The sequence below is a fragment of the Bemisia tabaci genome, chromosome 1, assembly GCF_918797505.1.
Source record: "Bemisia tabaci chromosome 1, PGI_BMITA_v3".
In the NCBI taxonomy this organism is placed as follows: Eukaryota; Metazoa; Arthropoda; class Insecta; order Hemiptera; family Aleyrodidae; genus Bemisia; species Bemisia tabaci.
In genome coordinates, this window is record NC_092793.1 from 57,102,316 (window position 1) to 57,124,076 (window position 21,761).

Consider the following 21,761-nt stretch of genomic DNA (forward strand, 5'->3'; position numbering starts at 1 on the left):
TGAAACTTTCAAATTAGCATAATAAGAAGATCCTGTCCTACGGCGTTTCTACGTCCAATACTAACAGAGAGTCCTTTAAAGACAGAGTTATTCACACATTCTACCGTGTAAAATAGATTGCGATACCATGATTTCCTTCCTTCATTAACCATGAACTTTCCTCAACCCGTATAGAAGGCGCGTATACACTCAGATTGAAACCAATTTTGCATGCATTACATACAGAGAGATGTTTTCAAGCTAGATCTCCTCTAAGTATATAACAAGGTTGGTAACAAGTGCAACAGGTTATATCTGTCAAATATTGGCAAAACCCACTCTCTTCCAGTCAGAGTCACAGCCATTGCATTTATGTTACGGGTCGCGCATAGAGTACATAGAGTCGTAATGATTGGAAGAGCTGGGACCACTCTTAAGCAATTTCCAGGTCTCAAATTCGGTGACTCCTGTGTGACGCCGCACAGTGGGTCGAGTCTATTAGAGAGGTCGGACATGAAATTTTTGAAAGAAAACTGTGAATTTAGATGTTTATTTCGTCTTATTTTAAAGTTCAAGGGGTGCTACTAGAAGGAAATTTCACGAGGAAACCACAATAGAACCACTTTTAGAACCTCAAAGTTTGGCATAAACGGAACGCTTAGCGCTTATGAGCGTTTAGAGTTTCCAAATTCTATCCGACCTCTCCTATTGACTCAATCCACTGTGCGCCGGGTCACTTTTTCGATACATAATCGATTGTTTGCGATACACGGGGACTCGGCCTTCCGATATTAACGAAGAAGATAGGAATTACTACGTATTCCACACCACCATTTTGGATCGAACATGTATCGAAAAAGTGACCCACACACCAGACTCAGAACTCGTCGTCCAGGACATGGTCCCAGCTCTCCCATTCACATTACGATTCTATGTACTCTATGGGGTCGCGTCGCCCGGTCGCCATGGGACCCAGCGTCCATACTCTTCCCATGAGGTAACACAAATAGTAATAAATCAACGAGGCAAACAATGCCACAATAGATACTTACGGTAAGCTTTTCCTTGAGCAAACTTGAGATAGAGTTGAGGCTGGTGACGGAGTTGGCCCGACTGCTCTCGGAAAACTCGTCGAGATCATTGTCGTTGACGCTGGTCACCTTCGAGCGGGCTGGGACGATCACCGACTTTTTGCGGAGATTTCGCAACGGAACCCTGCAATCACCTAATGCCACTGATGAGCTGTGCCTCTTCCTAACATCTACTAACGATGCGACAAGATACTCGATATTCAAAATGCATGCTTCGTCATAACAGCACGTGCCATCGGCTGAAATCCACACACGAAAACAAAACAAACGGATACGTTGTAATCACCGTCCAGGCTCTCATGTTTCATCCCGCAAAAGAACTTTTTCAAAAGTTCATCGAAAAATGTCTCAATTTTGAAAGAAAATAGTGGGCATTGCGGGCGTACAGGGTGTCCACAAGTCCGGAATTTCCGGAAAGTCTGGAAATAGTACTGATTTTTTAAGGGCGGACCGGAAGTACTGAAAAAGTGCGGAAATTCCGCAAGAAGGTTTGGAATTTTTGTAATTTTTGTCGCAATTTGAGCGAAAAATTGAAATTTTTTAAATTTTTCGAATTTCGCCAAATGAAGGTACTCAAAAAAAACTGAATTTCTCTGTTGAGGAGGCACTGAATTTTTTGGGAATGTACTGAAACAGTACCGTAAAAGTACTGATTTTGGCCTTCCTGTTTTAATAGACACCCTGTCGTATTATTCCGCCCTGCACACTACATTCCCTCGCCTACTTTCTTTTAGGAGGAACAAATTCTGGCCAACTGGCGGAGTCTGCTAAGCTCATTTATGCGAGATCCGAAGTACTTCGTTACATTTCCCACCTTTTTTTCTATTTCTCAATTTTTCCTCTTTCCGCACATAATACTCAGAAATATAACGTTTATGGATCGAAATTTATTTACGAAGATGCCTGGAGATAAGAACGCCTATCCTGTGAAAAAGCTAATGTATTATATTATTAATGTTAGAAGGTAAAATGTATGTTACACCAAAGTTAGTCTATGTCTTCTAATTAGATCTTAAAACGATTGAGACCCATTTTAACGAAATTAAAATTATTTTTGTAAAGTTAGATTTTTAAAAAAGTAAAGAAGTTTAATTACCCATATTAAAAGTAAAAAGTAATTGATTCAAGACCAATATTCCGTTATCTCGACGCCTTTCCAAAGTTTCATCGGACTAAATAAATTTAAAGTAGCACAAAGAATATTATAATAAAAGAAAAAAAGATGTGGGTAATATGTTATTGTTAAATTGTTAGAGATTGTTCTAATATCGTCACCCACATTGACGCACCAAATTATTGAACATCCTTGTTAGTAGGATTAACTCTTATGCGTGAATGTGATTTCAATGTAGCCCGGTCGTGAGAGGCATCGCCTTTTTCAAAGCCTTTGAGGAAAGAAAATGTGCCCCGTTTCAAAATTTCAATATTTGGTTAGATTCCCCTCACTTTAATGATAAATTCAACATCTAATCTTGTTTAAGATGATACCGTTAGTATAATACGTTTTGGAGACCAAGCGATCAAGTTACGGCAATTTTTGGTGCTAATGGTCCCCCATTGGTCCCTGGTTGAGATGTAGGAGGTCATTACAACATATTCAAATTGTCTATTTTTGTGTGTGAAAATTTGCACTGCAATCATTTCATCCCCAAAAGTACATGGGCTTCTTTAAAGTTAGATCTATACGTATATAAGGCTCTGTCCGTTGCGTACGTTACGTTACTTACGTAACGCGCGAAACGACGTGAGTCTTTCGTCATTCATATGGAACAGTGAACATTCGGTATGAAATATGAGTCATTTTTCCCGTGATTTTTCTCGGTATCTTGACGTAACTTTTGGAGAAGCAAAAAAAGAATTGGAATCGAGTAGTGCAAGTGACAAGCGGATATGCTGTCTATTCAGTGTTTAACTTCTCCATGCGTTTAGCAAATTGCTGTGACCAACTCGTCAGATTGAAATGAATAATGTTACCTTGAATGTGAATAAATTAACACCTATGAATATCACGTTACGACTCGAATTGTACTTTTTAGGGGAAAAAAAGCTCGCATTATCACAGCAAAGCTGATTTGTGTGACTTTTCCCATACCGCCGTGCTAAGAAAACGTAACGTGGACATTGTGTATGTGTATGCGAATATTGTCACATGCATTCCCCCAGAAAAAATATTTATTTATGAGGAAACTTCTGAATTACTCTTCCTTAAATTTTAGATTAAATTGCGCTTAGAATTCTCCAAGAAATTGGAAAAAAATATTCACAAGTTTTTCTGAGAATATATATTTTCCATCAAAGAAAATTTAACAACGTCTACGGGCGTTTTCCTTGGCACGGATTTTTGGGGAAAATTTTGCCAGAGTATCCTTTGGAATCTTCTGTTAATATTTTTCTAATCGAATTTTGTTTTTGAAGCACCCAGAATTTCCGCAGTTATCCCAAACAAATCCGATAGGTAAATAAAATATCAACAATACGCTCCTAAAAATGCTCTGAAACAATTTCGTCGTGTGCAATTCATGCTTACAGATATACTTAAAAGCTTACATGCAGGAATGAAAAAAATTACGATGGTTTGAAGAGCATCACAGCTACATGTACATATATCGATCGACATTTCTAAAAAAATTAAGTTTTTAATTCTTTCACGCGGAACAGAATTTTCGCAAATTTTGTCTAAATGCGTTTTGCATGAAGAAAATATTCTCAAAATCACAAAAAATTCTCTAAGACTTATATTCATCCGTGATACTCTTCAAATACATAACCAAAAGATCATATGAAAAAAATTTGGAGGTACAATTCGCATTATCTAAAGCTTCCTCTGAGTGCATAGGCGAGGTAGACAAAAGAGAATCGTCCATAGACGAGCTATTAGTCACTTGATTTGTTTTAATTACTAAAACTTATACCTGAACAAAGCCAAATGCATGCAATCTTGTTAAAAGGCGGCACTTGTGAATGCATTAAACGAGATATTAGTGCCGCAGCGGTGAAAGAGGTAGGTAAACAAAAATATGACATGCGTCACATAATATTCGCAAAAAAATTATCTCTGAGTGGATATCCTCCTCTGACTTCCTAGAAGAAATGGTAATGTTGTCAAAGGAATTTTCGCAATTTTTATACGTAATAACATTCCTGAGCATGCTAATTTTAACAATGGCACACGATTCGCATCGATTTTTTTAGAGTTCTGATTGAGTTTGTGGAACAACCCTCCCATCGAGAATCTAACCCCGGTCAGGTCATTCATCGGTCAGTTTAGTTGAAATACTAACAATTTTTCCCAGTTCAAACACATTTTCTGAACGCAAAATTACATTTTTAAACGAATTAGAACAAACTAGATTCATTCATGTTTTTATTTTGAATTTTTGCCCACAAAGACAATTATGTGAGGATACTTATGTTATTTAAAGAGATCCCAGGTCAAGAAAGGCTAAGGCCTGATGGTAGCTACTGAAATGTCTGGCTACAAGTGCTGTCCGGGAAATCTGGTAGAATGTATCAGAAGTCTAGTATAACGACATGATTACCTGGAGATCAACCAGACGATTAACACCACTAAAAGTCTAGCGCTGGCTACTTAATTGCCTGGGGAGTATATACTGTCGGACTCGTTTAGTAGCCGCCACTAAATTTTTATATAAGTGCGCACCCTTTGTTCTGAAAGGTGTCTTTCTTGAGTTCTGGACCCACTCCCATTCGATTCTCTGTGTGATTTCTTCCTCAATAATATGACTACTCTAGTATTCTGTCCTGATTGCACCTTTAAACAGGGTATTTTGCATGCACTCAGTACCTATGCTGCCGTGCTAAGGCAGAACGCCGTATGAACGTTCGAGAGTTGCCACATTTTCTCCGATAAAATGTTTATTTTTGAGGAAGGCAATTAATGTTTTTCCTTGACATTTTCAGGAACTTTAGGTGATTTTGCAAACAAAATTATCTAAAAAATTGGAAGGTAAATATTCATAAGTTTACGAGGAAATTCGTGTTTCATTAAGGGAAATTTGGCAACGCCTGAAGGCTCATACGGCGTTTTTCTTTAGCACGGAGGATGATCAAAAGCTGAACTTACTTTGCGCTCTCGATATCTGTGGTGACGCAGCTCTCTTCATCTGAAGCAGCTCCGTCGCTGAAGGTGTCGCAGGTGTCATACCCATCATGGCGAACCCGCTCAGGAGTCAGCTGAAACAGAAAGCAGATTCCAAATTCAGCTCGTTCTATTCTACCCAGTAACTGGAGTCACACACTGAATGTGGGAGCTGAATGTGACTTGAATGTGGAAGTCAACTGTCCGATGCCTGAATTTCACGCAAGTCGCGCAAAATTCAGTAACGAGACTCAGCGATCTATACTACCGTGCTAAGAAAAAACGCCGTATGAACCTTCAGGCGTTGCCAAATTTCCTATGGTAAATCACGACCTTTTCGGGAAATAGTTCAATATTTTCCCTTCAATTTTTCAGATTATTTTGTTCAAATTTAATTTCAACTAAAGTTCCTGAAAATTTCAAGGAAAAATATTCGTAGCTCTCTTCAAAAATAAACATTTTATCGGAGGAAATTTGGCAACTTTCGAATGTTTATACGGCGTTCTTCCTTAGCACGGCAGTATTCACTGAAGTTCTGAACAAAGCACACATTTAAATCGTAACTCTCTTTTGGCTTCTCCGCGAATACCGCACTAAAATAATATAAGATATCCACCAAAAGAATAAAAAACTTACATAGTTGTCGAGGCAAACCGTTCGGGACTACGATTCTGAGCGTTTGTTGATCTCGTTTGCGTAAAATCCTTGTTAAGCCGACTAACAAACGCTCCTACCGCATTAGACTTTCTAACTTCTAGTTTTAGTCAGAAAATCGCACGACAACGCGATTAATATTTATCAAAAAGCGATCAAGTAAACAAGGGAACACAGCTCTACGTACGGATTCAAACTTTTATGAGAACACTAACGAGACAAACACTTCCGATCACTCTGAAACTCAACACACAACTTAGAGATCAATACAATTTTTAGAAGTGAAACGACTGGATCAACCAAAAACACAGCCTAACTGCAACTATTTGCAATTGTTTTCTTGAACTAAAAACAGACTCTTTTCAAGGTCGGCCTTTGCGAGCGATCTCGCTGAAACCGAAACACTTTAATTTACGCTGGTCGCCTCGTGATCATGAAAAAGCTGCAAAAGAAATGCATGGGAATCAGCTGATTGTGCTTTTAGCCTTTTTATCTGGCGCCCGTACAAAGTCTGACGTCGGAGCAGAGCCAACAAGTGACGAACGTCTCTCCTAGCCCGGTAAACACATTAATCTCAGTTTACCTATTCATTACAGATCTTACGACGACCTTGAGCTCCGCTTTACATAATGCATTCAATGTGCCGATCTGCGAGAAAAAATGCTTAAACTGCACGCCTCAAATGCAACTATTGTAGTGTTGAAATGCGCGAAGGCGTGCAATATTTGCGGCGGCCTAAACTTCGTCCATCGCACGCATGACACGTTTCGTTTCTCGTTTTTTGGCCTTGCTGATCGCTCAGTAATGCCATATTACTAGGTTTAGCCTCTCTTTCAAGGTAGATTTAAACCAAAATTTTAAATACCAGTTACCAGTCGAAAAAAAAACAGACTCGCTCTCTAAAGAATTGCTCTGCCTACAAAAACTATGATGATGACTTTGGAAAGTTTGGTTCATCGATTTGCGCAGGCTCTGTAGCAACAGGAAAATGTCCACTGCTGGTATAAAAGCCGACATCGAGGAACATTTTTACACAACAAAAAGGGGATCTCTTCATTTTGACAGGAGAAAACGCTAATGTTATAAATTCCTCAAATATTAATTGTATTTTTCAAAAATGCGATTTGATCCGTACATGCTTGTTTCCGTCTACATAACTTTCCACGCGACCGCTTCCTTCCAAATAATCTGTACCGACATAAGCGTTAGCAAGGGTAAGCAAATAATCACTGTCCTGAGTTACATTTATTTATTTTATTTTCAACCTATTCTTCTCCAAAACAAGTGTATGTTTTTGTTCGTAAATTGAGCTTACCTAATTGAGCACATTTTTAGAGATGTAACTTTATCATCAGAAGCGGATCCAGCAATTTGGAGCAACGCCAGCAACGCCGGATTCCCTCCATTTAAACCTATGCTAAATAATCGATTCTTGTCCGAGCACCTAGCCCCTCTAAGAATCGATAAATTTTCATAGGTTTAAATGGAGAAAAACAATGTTGCCAATTCGCCGGGTCCGCCAATGTCTATCATTCTCGATGCACTTTGATTTAAATTACCCGCTCGCAGGGCCGGATTAAGGGGGTGGCCACATGGGCCGCGGCCCATGGCGGCAAATCTATAGGGGGCGGCAAATTTTGCAATTTTTTTAAATGTAGGTATAAGAAAATGGTATTTAGAAAGAAAAATTACAAGCGAGAGAAGGCGACATTATCTCTCATTTCCTGAGAGTATAATAATTTCTAATTTTGTCGTCTCTCAGAGATCCAAGAGACAGCACTTCTAATTATTCAAGTTAAGAGAGAAACCAAATAGTTAAAACACGCCATTTGGCCCGGAACAGCGCGCCTTAGAGAGAAATGATGAAAAGGACTTGAGATGAAACGGAGAAGCCCTCGGCGCGGCGATCGGCATGTAACACATATTAGCGCCTACAAGACTGCACGAATACTTCTCGCATTGCATCAAACAGAGTGCGGTCGTCGCGGTCAGCGTAAAACGGATAGCGCCTACAAGACTGCGTGAATACTTCACGCATTGCGTCAATCACAGTGCGTTCAGCAGCGGTCGGGGTGAAACTCGCAGCGCCTACAAGACTGTCGGACTCCACGCATTGCGCCAAACACGGTGCGGTCAGCGCGGCGCGGCGGCGGAAGTTAAAATCATTAATCCACATTTATGTTTGTTCTTTCATAATTTTTTCGTTCATTTCTTGTGAATGGAAGGCCTTGTCCACGCAGAGATAGGTTTACGAAACTTAACTTTCGCACATAGTTCCGTGAACTTTTGCTAGTAGTGTTGACAGGGCTTTCGCAAAAAATGTGTCCAACACGAGTAAATGCGTCTTATCCACCCCTCCCCGCTGGCACGTTCATTCGATGGTTTTTATTGATGTTTCAAAACGAATGAGAAGGGGGCGGCAAAATACAGGCGGCCCATGGGCGGCAAGTAGGAAAATCCGGCCCTGCCCGCTCGCATCACTTCCTCGGTTGAAAATTGTTGCCAGAAAGAATTTTGGCGATAAAGACAAAGAAAGTTGCATGCGGAAGTTACGAAATCGATTGAACTAGATTTACATGTGAATAAGCTTTAAAACATGGTCAGCAGTCAATTAAAGTTCGTTTTAAATTTTCAAAGATCGGGTATAAAAATGGTGATAACCTTAAAATGCAGTTTTACAAGAAATAAATTATATATTTATTTACTTAAAAATCCTCTGGTGATAAAATTGACATCAATTCATGATGTTACACAATAAGTCACGAAGAAAAATGCCAGGCGGTTGTTGCTCACTGTGAAATACAAATACAGATAAGATTTCCTTTAAAATCCATCGACTTTAGCCGTTGCAGAGAATAGGGATTGGCCAATTGAGCTGTCAAGTTCGCCTTCTATTTCGAGTGATACTGTGCCACACTCGGGTGGTCAAACAGTTGCTTCAGGCTCATGTTCGCTAACAATAAGTATAGGCCGCGTTCATTTTCACGGACACTCTTTCAAAACCAGCGACTATAGTCTTTGCAGGAATAGTTCGGGTGAGTTGAAGCGTTAAGTTTGCCTTCAATTTCGAGTGATACTGTGCGCCGCACTCGGGTGGCCGAATAGTTGCTCAGTACTTATGTACGCTAAGTATAGGCCGCGTTCATAATCATTGTTAGTTGCTCCGTAACCCTATCTTTACCAACTTTTTTTACATACACGAAACACAAATCGGAGTCATTTTTGACCCAACTTCAAAATACTTATAGTTTACAAGTTTTTGTGAAGAATCTTTTATTATTTTGTGGTTTCCCACCGTCGGGGTACGCTTCTCTCATCAAAGTGCTCCTGCAAGATGTAAGGTACGCAATCTTTAGTTAAGAACACTATTAAACAAACATTAAACAAACAATAAATATATGGTGTGATCTAAAAATCCCGCACCACACCTCCATGAATTTTTTTCTAATTGAACTATCGAGTTGAAACATCGGGTGTGTACATGGATCAATGGTTCTGCTTTCCTCCAAAATTATTGAGAAAGGCTCTAAGAGGGTTGGCACGTACCCTAACTTTTTTTCAAACGGTAACCCCACATTGTGATACATTATTAGAAGGAGCATAAAGAGAAAATATTTATTGCTATAAGGCTTAAATCTTAATTTCAAAATGGCAGCCGTGTGAATTTCAAAATGCCCCCCCCCCCCAAAAAAAAAAATTATCTTGCGCAACATTTGAACTTTTTCCTTCCCGTTTTTTGAGAACCTGTTTGTGGAACACAGCATTATAGTTGCTGAAATAGGAAAATGGCAAACATATCCAGGGTCACCGGGCCTGTCTTGATTTGGTTGGTAAAGATAGGGTTAAAAGTTATGTTTTCCCTCACGTACATTAAGAGAACTATGCTATATTTCAGAATACTTGTGTCTGTGGATCGTTCAAAATTTTTAAATGAGAGAATAACGTACAATGCAGATTTTTTTACGTGAAAACTTGAATGGTATTACTTAATTATCAAAACTAAATACTTTTGGGTGAATTGGCATGGCCAGACTTCTCATCCTGGAATAAAAATTACTGTTTACCTCTCGGGCTGATCCGTCACTCAGCTCACTTCATTGAAAGCATGCCAAAAATTATTGACCAGAGAACATCACCTTTCCCGACACAATTATTATGATTTTTAAATTTAAAGCTCACGTATTATTTCACCAGATATCGAGTGAAAAAAATTAGTATATAAACACGCACTGCTTCATAAACAAGCCGGTCAAAACAGCGATTCGCACTGGTTTGGTTCGATTCTCATCTCTTTGCGAGACTCCTGTCCTTCAAGAAGAGCGAGACCAGTCACCAGATCTCGAGATTCCCCCGGCTTGGCCATTCCACTTGGTTTTACCCAACTTTTCCTCTCTAAACTTAACTTGACGAATAAATCGACGCACCCAGATCAACGCGGTGTTTGTTTTTTCAAGTCTCATTATTGGCATCACACACGCACTGCCGCCAGCGAGGCAGTTTTCCCCATGGCATGACCCATATTCGGACGGCTGAGCCAAAGATGCAAATTAGCGTATTCGGGCTGAAGTAATATACGTGTTGTAAAAACATTCACCATATTTGCTCTACGAACTTCTCGTTCAGAGAAACTTGAATTGGTGGAGATGAAAATAAAATTTGAAAGTTTCTATGTGCGGTAATGTGACTGATAACGGAAATTTAATGAAATCTGTAAACTAAAGTACGGCCAACCGTAAAATAAATGCACTTATTATGTCTGGAGTTCTTTTACGGGGAGAGTTAAGACACCACGGATCCTCATGTTACTAATCGTCAGAGGTTCATTCAAAAGCTTATTCTTTGCACGCGAGATTGATAATTTTCGAACAAAGTTAAAATATGTATAAGAATCCGTGTGACATTCATATTTGATGAAACCACAATTAAAAAGAGAAAAAAAGAATTACCTAATTGGAAAGTCGATAAGAAACTTTAATTTGTTGCCAAAGGGTCGATTTTTGGAATTTTATGACGTCGCTCGCTCCAAATGATGTAGAGCTAACCCCTCTAAGCTGTGGTGTGCAGTTACGCCATATTACTTTTTACCTCACCTTACGGCACATTTTGATGGCTAAAGTGAAAACCACGTATTTCCATTGGGGTGTTTTAAAATTTCCACTTCTATTTTATTTTCCGAAGAGAAACAAGCCAACATCACAGCATAAAATGTTATGACTTGGTTGAAAAGGTTGACTAGTTATCTGAAGAAAAAATAAAGTAAGAGAAGAAGGTTACAAATGGAGATACGTGGTTTCCCAGTTTAGCCGTCGCACAGTGGATTGAGTCGATCGGAGAGGTTGGAACAAATTTGGAAACCTTAAAAGCTGTTTAACTCCATGTATACAGAACTTTGAGGTTCTACAAGTGGTTTCATTGGTTACTTCGTGAAATTTTCTTTAATAAGCACCCCTTGATATTTAAAAAGTAACGAACTAAACATGAAAATTTGCACTTTTATTCAAAAATTGTATGTCCGACCTCTCTAATTGACTCGATCCACTGTGCGTCGGTTTTGCCCTGGCGCGTCTATCCTCTCGTTGATATTTAATCCCTCGAGCCAGGGATTGTTCTCCAGTTTCGTGGCGTGAATTGCGATGTATCGATCGTTATGCCATTTAAACTTATGGTAAAGAATCGATTATTAAGGTGTTCGCTGCGAACACCCTGTCTATCGATCTTTTTCCATAGGTTTAAATGGCATAACAATCGATATATCTCAAAGCACGCCACGCCACTGTTGCTCTCGTGAGCTAATGAGTAGCTGTGACGAGTAGACGAAAGAGAGATTGCCCTTAAATCCACGCGTGCGAGCGCAGGATGAGACTAGGCCGGCTTGGATAATTGATTTAGGACAACGTGCCCGTAACGTCTTCGAATGTGACGCTAGCTTTTGAATTGGAATAAAGCCGCAGTTCCACAGACAGCGCGCGACACAAAGTTCATCTCGCGAAAACAGCCACACAACAGGGTGCGATGATTTCAAACCTATCTAATGCCACTACTTAGGCGATTCGCTTCACCTGCACTTGCAGTAATGGAGATGTTTAAATTATCGTACTCAGTCGCCAATCGCGTGGTTGATTTCACGCACCAACTTTGCCTCGCGCGCTACCTATGGAACCGTGGCTCAAATCGCCGCGGAGATGAGCGGAAGCTCCAACAACTTACGGGACCACCACCCCTCTCTCCCCCGTCTCCAACCCCGCAGCTCTCCAACCGATGCCTCGATACACACGCAGCTGGGTTGAGATCTGATCTGCTACCAAAAACCCGGGTTTCTAATGAAAAATTACAACATGTTTTAATGTCCACGTGAAAAGAAACGGCACATAGTGCATCGAGTCAATTGGAGAGGTCGGACAAAATTTGGAAACTTTAAACGCTTACAACTCCGTTTTTACAAAATTTTGAGGCTCTAAAAATGGCTCCATTAGTTTTCTCGTAAAATTTCCGCACAGAATCACCCCCTGAAATTGAAATTGTGAGGAAAGAAACATCGCAATTTGTAATTTTAGCCGAAAAAATCATGTCCGACCTCTTCTAATAGTTCGATCCACTGTGTGGCACTGCCATGGTGCCGGAGGAAGGGAGGAGTAACACCCCAAGCTGTGTATAGGGTTTACTTTGAAATTCGACTAATGTTATTTAAATGAAAAGTGACCGATTCGGCTGAAGCAGCACGATACGTATCATTTGTAAACAAGAATTGAAAATCATGAAAAAATCATTGAATGCGAAAAATGCATATAAAATGCCATTCAGATAAAATAGCAGTAAGTTCCCATGGTAAGCTGCGGGGTCCCACGGGGCAGACCCATGAAAGTTCGATCCCGGGATCCAGGCACGTAGCCGGGGGGGGGGGGGGCTTGGGGAGCTCAAGCCCCCCCCCCCCCCAAAGCAAAAAAAGGAAGAAAAGAGAGAAGAAAAGAGGAGACAGAAGATAAGAAAGTGCGAGAAAAGAAGAATCTTGAGACCGTCGAAGATATTTATCGCTTTTAATGTAACTGGAATATAACTGAGGGAAGTCCCCGCATTTCCAAAAAAGAGGTCACTTTCTTGACAGCCTCTTTTGGGCAGAAATTGCATTAAAATGCATTTGTGAAACATTGGATGTATGGGTGAATTTGCATGCCACCATGCCCCCCCCCCCCCCCTTGGATCCGCCACTGGACGGAGAAAAATGAGAAGAAGAATTAGGAGAAGATGAAGAAGAAAACGAAAAATAAGGAGAAAGAGTACAAATAAATTCATGAAACATGAAACAAATAAGAGAGACGCTAGAAATTTGGCGTCCCTACGGTTGACGCCGCACGCAATCGCGTACATTTTGCATCCCTCTTAGCTGCGGGGCGATTATTGAAATTGATGGACAAAGCGATAGACAAAGAAGACATAGAGAGTATGGAGCAATCTTATTGGTTGACATGGTTGGTTCTAATAGACTAAGGAAGGAAATGATGGTCTAACTGTCGGGTCTTTAGTAGGTTGCCGTTAGTTAGTCCATTACCTACCTCCTATGTCCATTGCCACCACCTGCTTCCACCAATAGGATCCCTCCAAATCCCTTTCGTAGTCTTTGTCTATAGCTTTGTCTATCAATTTCAATAATCGGCCCGCAGGTCAGTTTTAAGGCCAAAAAAGGCTCTCGTGAGCACTCTTTTTTTCAAGGCACAAACAGAGCTCCGACGCACAGTGGATTGAATTAATCAGAGAAGTCGTACATAACATTTTTGACTAAAACTTCAACTTTTTATGTTTATTTCGTCGTATTTTAAAGTTCAAGGGATGCTTGTAGAAGAAAATTTCACGAGGAAACCAATTAAGGCACTTTTAGAACCTCAAAATTTGGTATAAACGGAGTTATAAGCTTTCACAGTCCCCAAATTCTGTCCGAATCACTCTGCTATTGACTCGATCCAATGTGCGATGTTAAAATTTTGCGCCCAATCATTGAGAGGGAAATTTTAGGATGGATATAGGTATGAAAGTAGAAGAACTAACCTGAGGATCGTACTCTGGGGGCTCCATGACGTTGAGGGCAGGGAGCGAGACGGAGTTCCTTCGCAGGCTCAATCTGCGCTTTGGCTGGTCAGCCGACTGATTTTCGACTTGGGCCGCGGCCGGTCCACTCGCCGCAACCACCCGCGGCGGCTCACTCGTTGTTGGGTGCATCATTGCCCGCCAATTGCTTCCTTCCTGCCAACAGTCATCAATCGATGGAGTCTTCAATCAAATTCAAAGCAACTTTCAAGTTTTCGATGTTGTCAAAATGGAGATGTTGCATGTATGTGAGGAATTTGCGATTTGACTGTGGATTCTCATGTAAAAGTTCGCGAGAAACACGATGGTGCCACTGGTTTTCTCTGAAATCAACTTCCGAGCTCCAAAAAAAGCTCTCAAGTTGAGGCTAAAATGGAGGGGATATCCCAATCCCACGCTATCCTGAGAGTCCACCTCTACATCAAGACAAACTCTCCATGCGAAAATACGGAGCAAATACATTAGCAGGGTTGCCGTGTTTTCAGGTTTAGAGTCCCCAAATAAAGTGGCAGCCCTGTCAATGTATTTGCTCCTTATCTTTGCATGGAGAGTTTGTCTTGATGTAGAGGTGGACTCTCAAGATAGCGTGGGTTATCCCCTCCATTTTGGCCTCAACTTGAGAGCTTTTTTGAGCTTCGGAGTGGATTTCAGAGAAAACCAGTGGCATCATCGTGTTTCTCGCGAACTTTTACGTAAGAATCAACAGTCAAATCGCATATTCCTCACACATACGGTTTTTCTTACTCTCGGTGCGCAGTAGAATGACTCGTAGGTATTACAAATAGATAACTATCTGTGTTCCTTGACGGTTGGTTGTCGTTCATACGGAAAAATGTATAGTAAACCTCAAGTGGACGATGTTTGATATTAGATTTATGCATTGTCTTTTTATTTTATCAAAGTTCATTGACGATACATAAGTACTGAGCTCCAGTTTCGGCTTCATTCCAAACTTTAAACCCCCCCCCCCCATTTTTCTGTCTTTTATTGTTTCTACTGCTCTTCTTTTCCTATGTTTTTCTTTCCCTATATTAGTGCCCCTAATTTAATGGAACCTGGTGCAGCCAGTACACCTCAAGCACCACCCTCAACGCTGCACAATGGATCGAGCCAATAGGAGAAGTTGGACAAAATTTGGAAACTCTAAATGCTTATAACTCCGTTTATACAAAACTTTGAAGTTCTAAAAGTGGTTCCATTGATTTTCTCGTGAAATTTTCTTCGAGAAGCACCCCTTGAAGTTTAAAATGTGGAGAAATAAACATAAAAATTTGCAGTTGTAGTCAAATATGCATGTCCGACCTCTAATTGACTCGATCCACTGTGCGCCGGCTCTAGACCCTCCCTAAATATTACCGATCCCAATTAGGACCTCGGAGAAAGAGATGATAGTTCCTATTTCCTGGTGGTTCTACTGGATCTGTGTTATCTTCGCATTTTGATTTGGTTTTGAAGTCGTTGTTGATCCTAAAATTCTATAGGAAGGGGTCGTTTCGTGTGTGAAATTTTTGAAAGGAAAAACGTAAATCTTCTCGATTTCAACCTTGTCTCGAGGGGCTCCTTTGGAAATTGGCACTAATGAGTGGTATTCAAATATGATGTCGCAACATTCGCGTGTCTTTTCAAGGAGAAATGCGGCCATAAGTGTAAAATATGTTTACATTGAAAAAGAACTACGAGGCATTGAAAACGATTACATGGGAGCAGAAAGAAAATTGTTGGCTAAAATTTTGAGTTGAAGATGAAGAGGTGTTAAGTTGTTGGGAAAATGAATGAAAGATCAGGCACTCACGGGGTACTGTTTATGACGATGTTTGAGGTACAATATTGACCACACTGCGACAGCGTCACCAATTAACAACGTGGTGTTGCGGAATTCAAGCTGAATTGCTACTCGAGTCTGTCATACTTGCTGGATTTTTTTACGCTGTGGAAAAGAGACAGAAAGAGAAAAAATAAATGACTATCATATCCTGAGTGCCCTTTACGAATTTCAGTATTTAAAGAATTTGTACATGTATAAATCTTAACATACTGTGAGAGTTGTTGCGTACCTTACATTTTGAAGGCGTTTTTTATCCTCAACTCCATAATAGCAACGCGGCTATTCTCGCATGCTGATAATACTGGATTTCGTACATTTTAAGTATACGTAAAACAATCGATGAGCAGGCTAGCTTATATCTGGAATCGCTAGGTAACTCATGACGCATTTAAAATGAAAAAGAAAAAAAAAAAAAAAAAAAAAACATAATTACCAATCCGCGAAAATCGCCTATGCGCGACGCAACGATATTTCATGTTATTTCGTCTCCTGAAGAGTTTAATTCAAAATATCCTTCTTCAAGAAAATGGTATTTTTGGCGTAATTTGACTGATGTTGTCATTTTAAAAGTGGGTGATAATGATATAGGCTTAGTGGTCTCATTTCAATAATTAGATCCCATTACCTGAGTTTGTAATTCAAAAAAGAAACTTTTGTGCGCGCAGTTTTTCTTCATACAGTTCATCTAACAACGCGTGGACGGACCTTTCAATATAAACGTCCTAATTTTGTCAATATTTCATTACAAGAGATGATCCGAGTCGTGAGCGGTAGTTTGGGATTTGGTCAGTAAAATGAGACTAAAATTTTTGTCTCTAGCTCAAACGGCAGTTCAAAAAATACGTGACGCTAAATTTTGGAATTTTCGACCCGGAACCCCCCCCCCCCTTCCCACCCCTTGTAACGCTAATGTGACGGAGGTTGTATCTTTTGTTGTCCTTGTTTTGTTTTGTTTTGTTATCTTTGTTGTTTGAGGTTGTGCCTGGCCTAGAGTAGATTTTTTTTTTACGTATGCATTTAAATCGAAGGAAAACTTTGTTTCCAACTTTCAAGAATCGCCACTGCCTCTTTTCTGCCAAAAAGATCGGTTTTTTTCTGTTGCATGAATTCGGTTTGACTGAATTGTGTGCGAAAAGTATAATCCGCGGCTTAAAAATATTTAGCTGTCAGCGTTAGGTGAAAGTAAAATTAAAAACATAGACATCAAATGTCAGTTTTTGTAGGACTCATTAGTTTCTCGGATCCCCCACACATCCTTGAGAATGGTCGTGGCATTATAATAATCCACGGTGTGATAACGGTCTGTCGCGAAGACGCACGTGTTTAACGTTGATTCGGCGACGAATTTGATGTCGTGCCAAGTGAGTACATGGTATATAATAGTGGTTCGAAAACATTCTATAACCTTCCAGTTACCTCTCATTTAATTTTTTCCCCGTCTTCTTTTTGTGAGTACAAAAACCCACGCTCTGATTTCACTGATCCAAATCGATGGAATCGGTGATCAGTGACAAAATCGAGACTTCCAAATAGTAGTTCCGCAAATTAGCATTACCCTGCCACGGCCCGACTGACAAAGAGCCGACTATGCGGTCTTTTTTTTCTATGCGACATTTAACCTCCTGTCAGTGGCAATTCTTTAAGGTTAGAAACGCTGCTGTTTCTCATTTAAATTTATGAAAAACAATCAAATCGATGCGAGTTTAGTGGATTTGAATGGAAGCAGGAGAACAGAACCCTACCAAGCTTTGAATTTAGTTTCGATTAAATTTTGTAGAATCAGCATGTTATGAGCATTCTTTAGTAATAGTGAAACTTCAAGCATACTTTACTAACGTGAATGAACTCGCTCACATATCGATCGGTAACATGGTAGAAAAATAAATAGTTGAAACAGATGAACACATGCGGAAAATTCAGTGAAATTTCAGGGAATTTGAAAAACCTCCGCATCATATCACTATGAGCCATAAATATCACTAATAAAGATAAAAAAATTCCAGTACCTTTTAGAAAACAATTTTCACGAGAACAGTTATGTTGAACTTATTTGTTTAGTTAAATATTCTGGATAGTTTTGATGGCATTGTCACTTTGAAGAATCTCTCCTTTCAAGAAACTTTTTCTCCATATACTTATCTTGGACACGCTCATTATGAAAAATCTAGGGACCTTGTAGGAATCACTCGCAAGCAGATGCTTTTCGTATTGATAGTAATCTAATTGTTTGCCTTTAGCAAATGGCAGCATATCTCTGTATAATTTAAATTTTTCTTGGTAATTAATTTGAAAATTACTCACCTGTAAAGCGGAATGAAAGGATCCTGCGCAACCACTCCACAGATTCCAAACACAAATTTCCCTTAAAAACTCACAAACTTCGATAATTTTTTCCTGCACGAGGGATGGCACTTTGAGAAGAGGAGAGAGGGAGAGAGGGGAAGAAAGCCATTCCTCAACCCTCTATTCCCGGAAGTTAGTGGTTCCTTAGAGTTCAGAACTTTGACAAAAAATGTTTTGAGTGTCTACAGGAACACATCGCGTGAGACGAATGGAGTCTTGAACTTTCCCACCTACGCTCTTTAACTGCTCCAGTTCATGTAACTATGTCAACAAATTTGAAAAATAAAAAAACAAATGAACAAAATAAAACTCGGAATAACATGTCATTTCAATTTGGGATTTTGGGTGAATAGGTAATGTTAGATTTTTCGTTTTGAAAAAAACATGCTGCGAGAAGGGTTCGCAGAGAAGGGGGACCAGGGAAAAACGGGACGCACTCCTTCACAGAAAAAGGACACTTTATTCCAAAAACTGGCACAATGCACTAAGGGAAACAACACAAGAAAAAACAAAACCTATAACTTCTCAGAGGAACTGAAAAAACTCAAATCACTCAAAAACTCCAAAAACTAACTTTCAGGCTACTCCAACAGGTGCCGGGCCGGCCAAGCTCCTAACCGGGCCTGCTTTTAGTTCAATAGTTACGATAATAAATTAATTAAGAAAAAATATTTAATAACAAAAATAAACTCTGAGACTTAGTTTGCGGTGGCGAGGCAACTGGTTTCAGCGAAACCGGACCGAACCGATGGATACGAGCGGTGGACGAGGACTAAGGATTGTAAATATTATGACCACGCAGGTAAAGCTGTAGCGCCATGTGATTCACGGTGTTGCAACTCATCGCTGTCGGTTTAAACGCGCCGTTTTTTTACGGTTTAAATCACCAGGGTCAGCCAGAGAGGCATTGGAATCGGGGGCTTGGGCCTGGTGAACATGTCACCTGCGCTAGGCTTCACGCTCTTTAGCTAACGCTGAGCCTTAAAGTCTGCTTTTATCTCACCTCTGCTCGAGTCCATTACATGTTCAATCACGTTGTAAAATCGACGCGAAAAATCATCACTTGTACACTGGAAAAAAAACACATTGGATCCAGAATCCAGACTCCTGAAAACATTGACAAGAAAAAATACTCTTGATTCAATCGGATCTTTGCTTGAATCAAAACGAAATTCGCTTAAATTAAGAGGCTTGGTTCTAAATTTAAGCTAGATTCTGATTGAATCAAGAGTAATTTTTCTTGTCGATGTTTTTAAGAGTCTGGACTCTAGATCCAATGTGTTTTTTTCCAGTGTATCTTAATCGTATGGATATTGATTTGTTATTTTTTTTACAAATCTTAGTGAAATCGATCTAAACAATAGTATATTTTATGTTGCACTCGAGTGATTTTGGTAACGGTGTGAAGGACCGGGTGTTTCTATGGACTGAAAAAAATCACTTTATATTGTTTTCGAACAATTTCCAAGGCGCATTTAGTTTTATGAATTTGGAGGACCAGTTTCAAGTTGAGTAAGTATATGTTCAAATTGCGATCATTTCAAAGCGCGCGCTGTCGTTTACCGCCTGCAATGGCTCTAAACCCCCCTCGGCCTCCTCCCCCTCATTCGGCTATCTGGGCCCATTTTTCCCTCTTTTTTTTATAATGTAATAGATAACACCTTACCCTTTCAACCATATTTTATAGGTGCTTAAAAAATAATAAAATTATAAAAATAAACAACACGCATTTCTGCAGTAGGGCCTGTATTGCGTTCATTAAAATCAAAGTAATTTTCACAGGAGAAAATGTGACGCTAGCACAGAACTATGTAGGATCAACAGGGTCTTCAAAATTCATGCACTTTCTAAAAGGACCTAATAGACAGGGCAAAACACCAAAGAGAAAAATTTTTTGAAAGTTTGAAAGTTGGCACATCATATATACAACTTAGACTCAGTGAATCAAGAAGAAAAAAAATCATCTCCACAGCTCAACAAACGTTTGAATGCATATGTTTTGTGCATTTAACCTCTAAAGTGTTTTTTGTGCTTGAATATTTAATGGGAGTAGATAACACTTGTAAGTGTAAAGTGTTTAATCGCTCGTGAACACAAGTGTTACATAAGTTAGAGTTCATCGAACGGGAGAAAATCACCTGTAGGTACTTAATTTACAAGTTCTTGTAACAGACTGGAAAGTCCCTTTTTTGTGAATTAATTTTTGTCTGCAGATAAACAACCCTGGCTTAGGTACGCATGTGATAATATATTTTATATTAAATATGCTGTTAGACATTTCATTATTAATTCCTTCTCTCAGTATTCCATCGTAACGACGCTGATTAGATGAGTACTTACTCAGTTTGACTACAGTAAATTTTGGTTTTTTGGCGGGCGGGAAGTTTGAATTAACGGACACCGAAAACGCTCGTGTAGCATTTCAGAGTCAAAATTATACATTTTCAATGAGTTTACTATGTTTCAGGAATAGTAAAATGAGAATACGTGTAAATATCGTGATTATTTGCATTGGTTCCTGATTTAGGCACAATTAATTATTTCCAGTCTACTGTGGTCCTTCAAAAATGGACATGCGAGCCCAGAAGCAATTCTAATGTTCACTGTTCAAACATACAACGTGGACGGTAGCTGAGGTGTCAACGAGTCGTAGACCTTCGATTATCTACCATTTCGTTCGCCCCCCCCCCTTCCCTCGTTCCTACGGTTTAGGACGTATACAAAGTTAAAGAATTATCACTCCACTTGTTTTTTTATGCGTACGTTTAAATTTAAAATAATTGACGTCATTTCTTTTGTTTATCACAACCGCTACCGCCAATAACTTACGAGAGGTCAAATGCAACAGGAAAAAAAAGAGAATATTATGAAAGGAGAGAGTGAAAGTTACACTGGTCGAACTGTGAATTAATAATTTAGATGCCCTTGGTTTGTGGGTCTGGTTAGCATGGGGGGTGGTTCGGTTATTACGTCACATTTCAATTACTAGCAACATCAGTCCAAGAATTATAGTAGGTACATTAGAGCTCGCTGTTGTTGTTGCTTTTTCCTTTCTTTTTGAGGATTTTTTTACCTCTTTCTCTCTCTCTCTCTCTCTAGTTGGGATAGTATCCTGCGGAAACAGTTCTAATGTAAATTTTGCCCGTAGTTTAGCGATCAATATACCGGAGTTTTGAGGAGTCTCTCAAAAATAACCGTGGTAACATCACAGCAATTTACTTAAATTAATCAAATCAGCGAGCGAACTAAACAAAAAAATTATCGGTTGAATTTTTTTTTCAAAAAGATTTACGAGAAAGAGGGGGCGAAGGAAAGAAAATTAAAGGGAGATGAATAGATAGGAAGAGAGAGGAGAGAGCGAAAAATGGAAGGAGAGGGAGGGAAAGAAAATGTAATACTTAAGCCGACTAAATTTAGCGTTTAATTAAGTGAGCAATTTTTCTGAAATGCGTCACGATATAAAGAGTGTGTGTGTTTGACTTAAGCATTCGAAGGAGTCTTGTCAGAAAATCAAACCCTTAATTGCGGTAGGATACCTGTTCGAAAGAAGCTGGCTTTAGAGTGCAGATAGCTGAAGCTAAGCCAAACCAAAGAAAAAAAGATGTAAAAAACGCTAAATGAAAAATCTCAAACGCCTTCAAATTGAAAATTAGTTGAATTATCTTTTTGTAAATGCTCTCCTCGGCAGAGT

The 21,761-nt window shown here is 39.6% G+C and overlaps 1 protein-coding gene across 3 annotated transcripts in view; it reads right to left on the reverse strand.

Annotated features, from left to right (window-relative positions):
* Window positions 1-18,783, reverse strand: part of LOC109043117 (myogenesis-regulating glycosidase) — a 34,868-nt gene extending 16,085 nt beyond the window's left edge. The window contains exons 1-6 of one of the 3 annotated variants that reach the window (XM_019060194.2): window positions 18,769-18,783; window positions 18,029-18,331; window positions 15,695-15,829; window positions 13,864-14,058; window positions 5,155-5,264; window positions 1,032-1,194 (exon numbers count right to left, since the gene is read on the reverse strand). In XM_019060194.2, coding sequence (XP_018915739.2) covers window positions 1,032-1,194; window positions 5,155-5,264; window positions 13,864-14,037 — 447 coding nt within the window. In that variant the 5' untranslated portion in view covers window positions 14,038-14,058; window positions 15,695-15,829; window positions 18,029-18,331; window positions 18,769-18,783. Of the gene's footprint in view, window positions 1-1,031; window positions 1,205-5,154; window positions 5,265-5,805; window positions 6,334-13,863; window positions 14,059-15,694; window positions 15,830-18,028; window positions 18,332-18,768 lie in introns of those variants that run through there. The other 2 variants (XM_019060196.2, XM_019060195.2) reach the window with 2 other exon arrangements.
* Window positions 18,784-21,761: the final 2,978 nt, after the last annotated feature.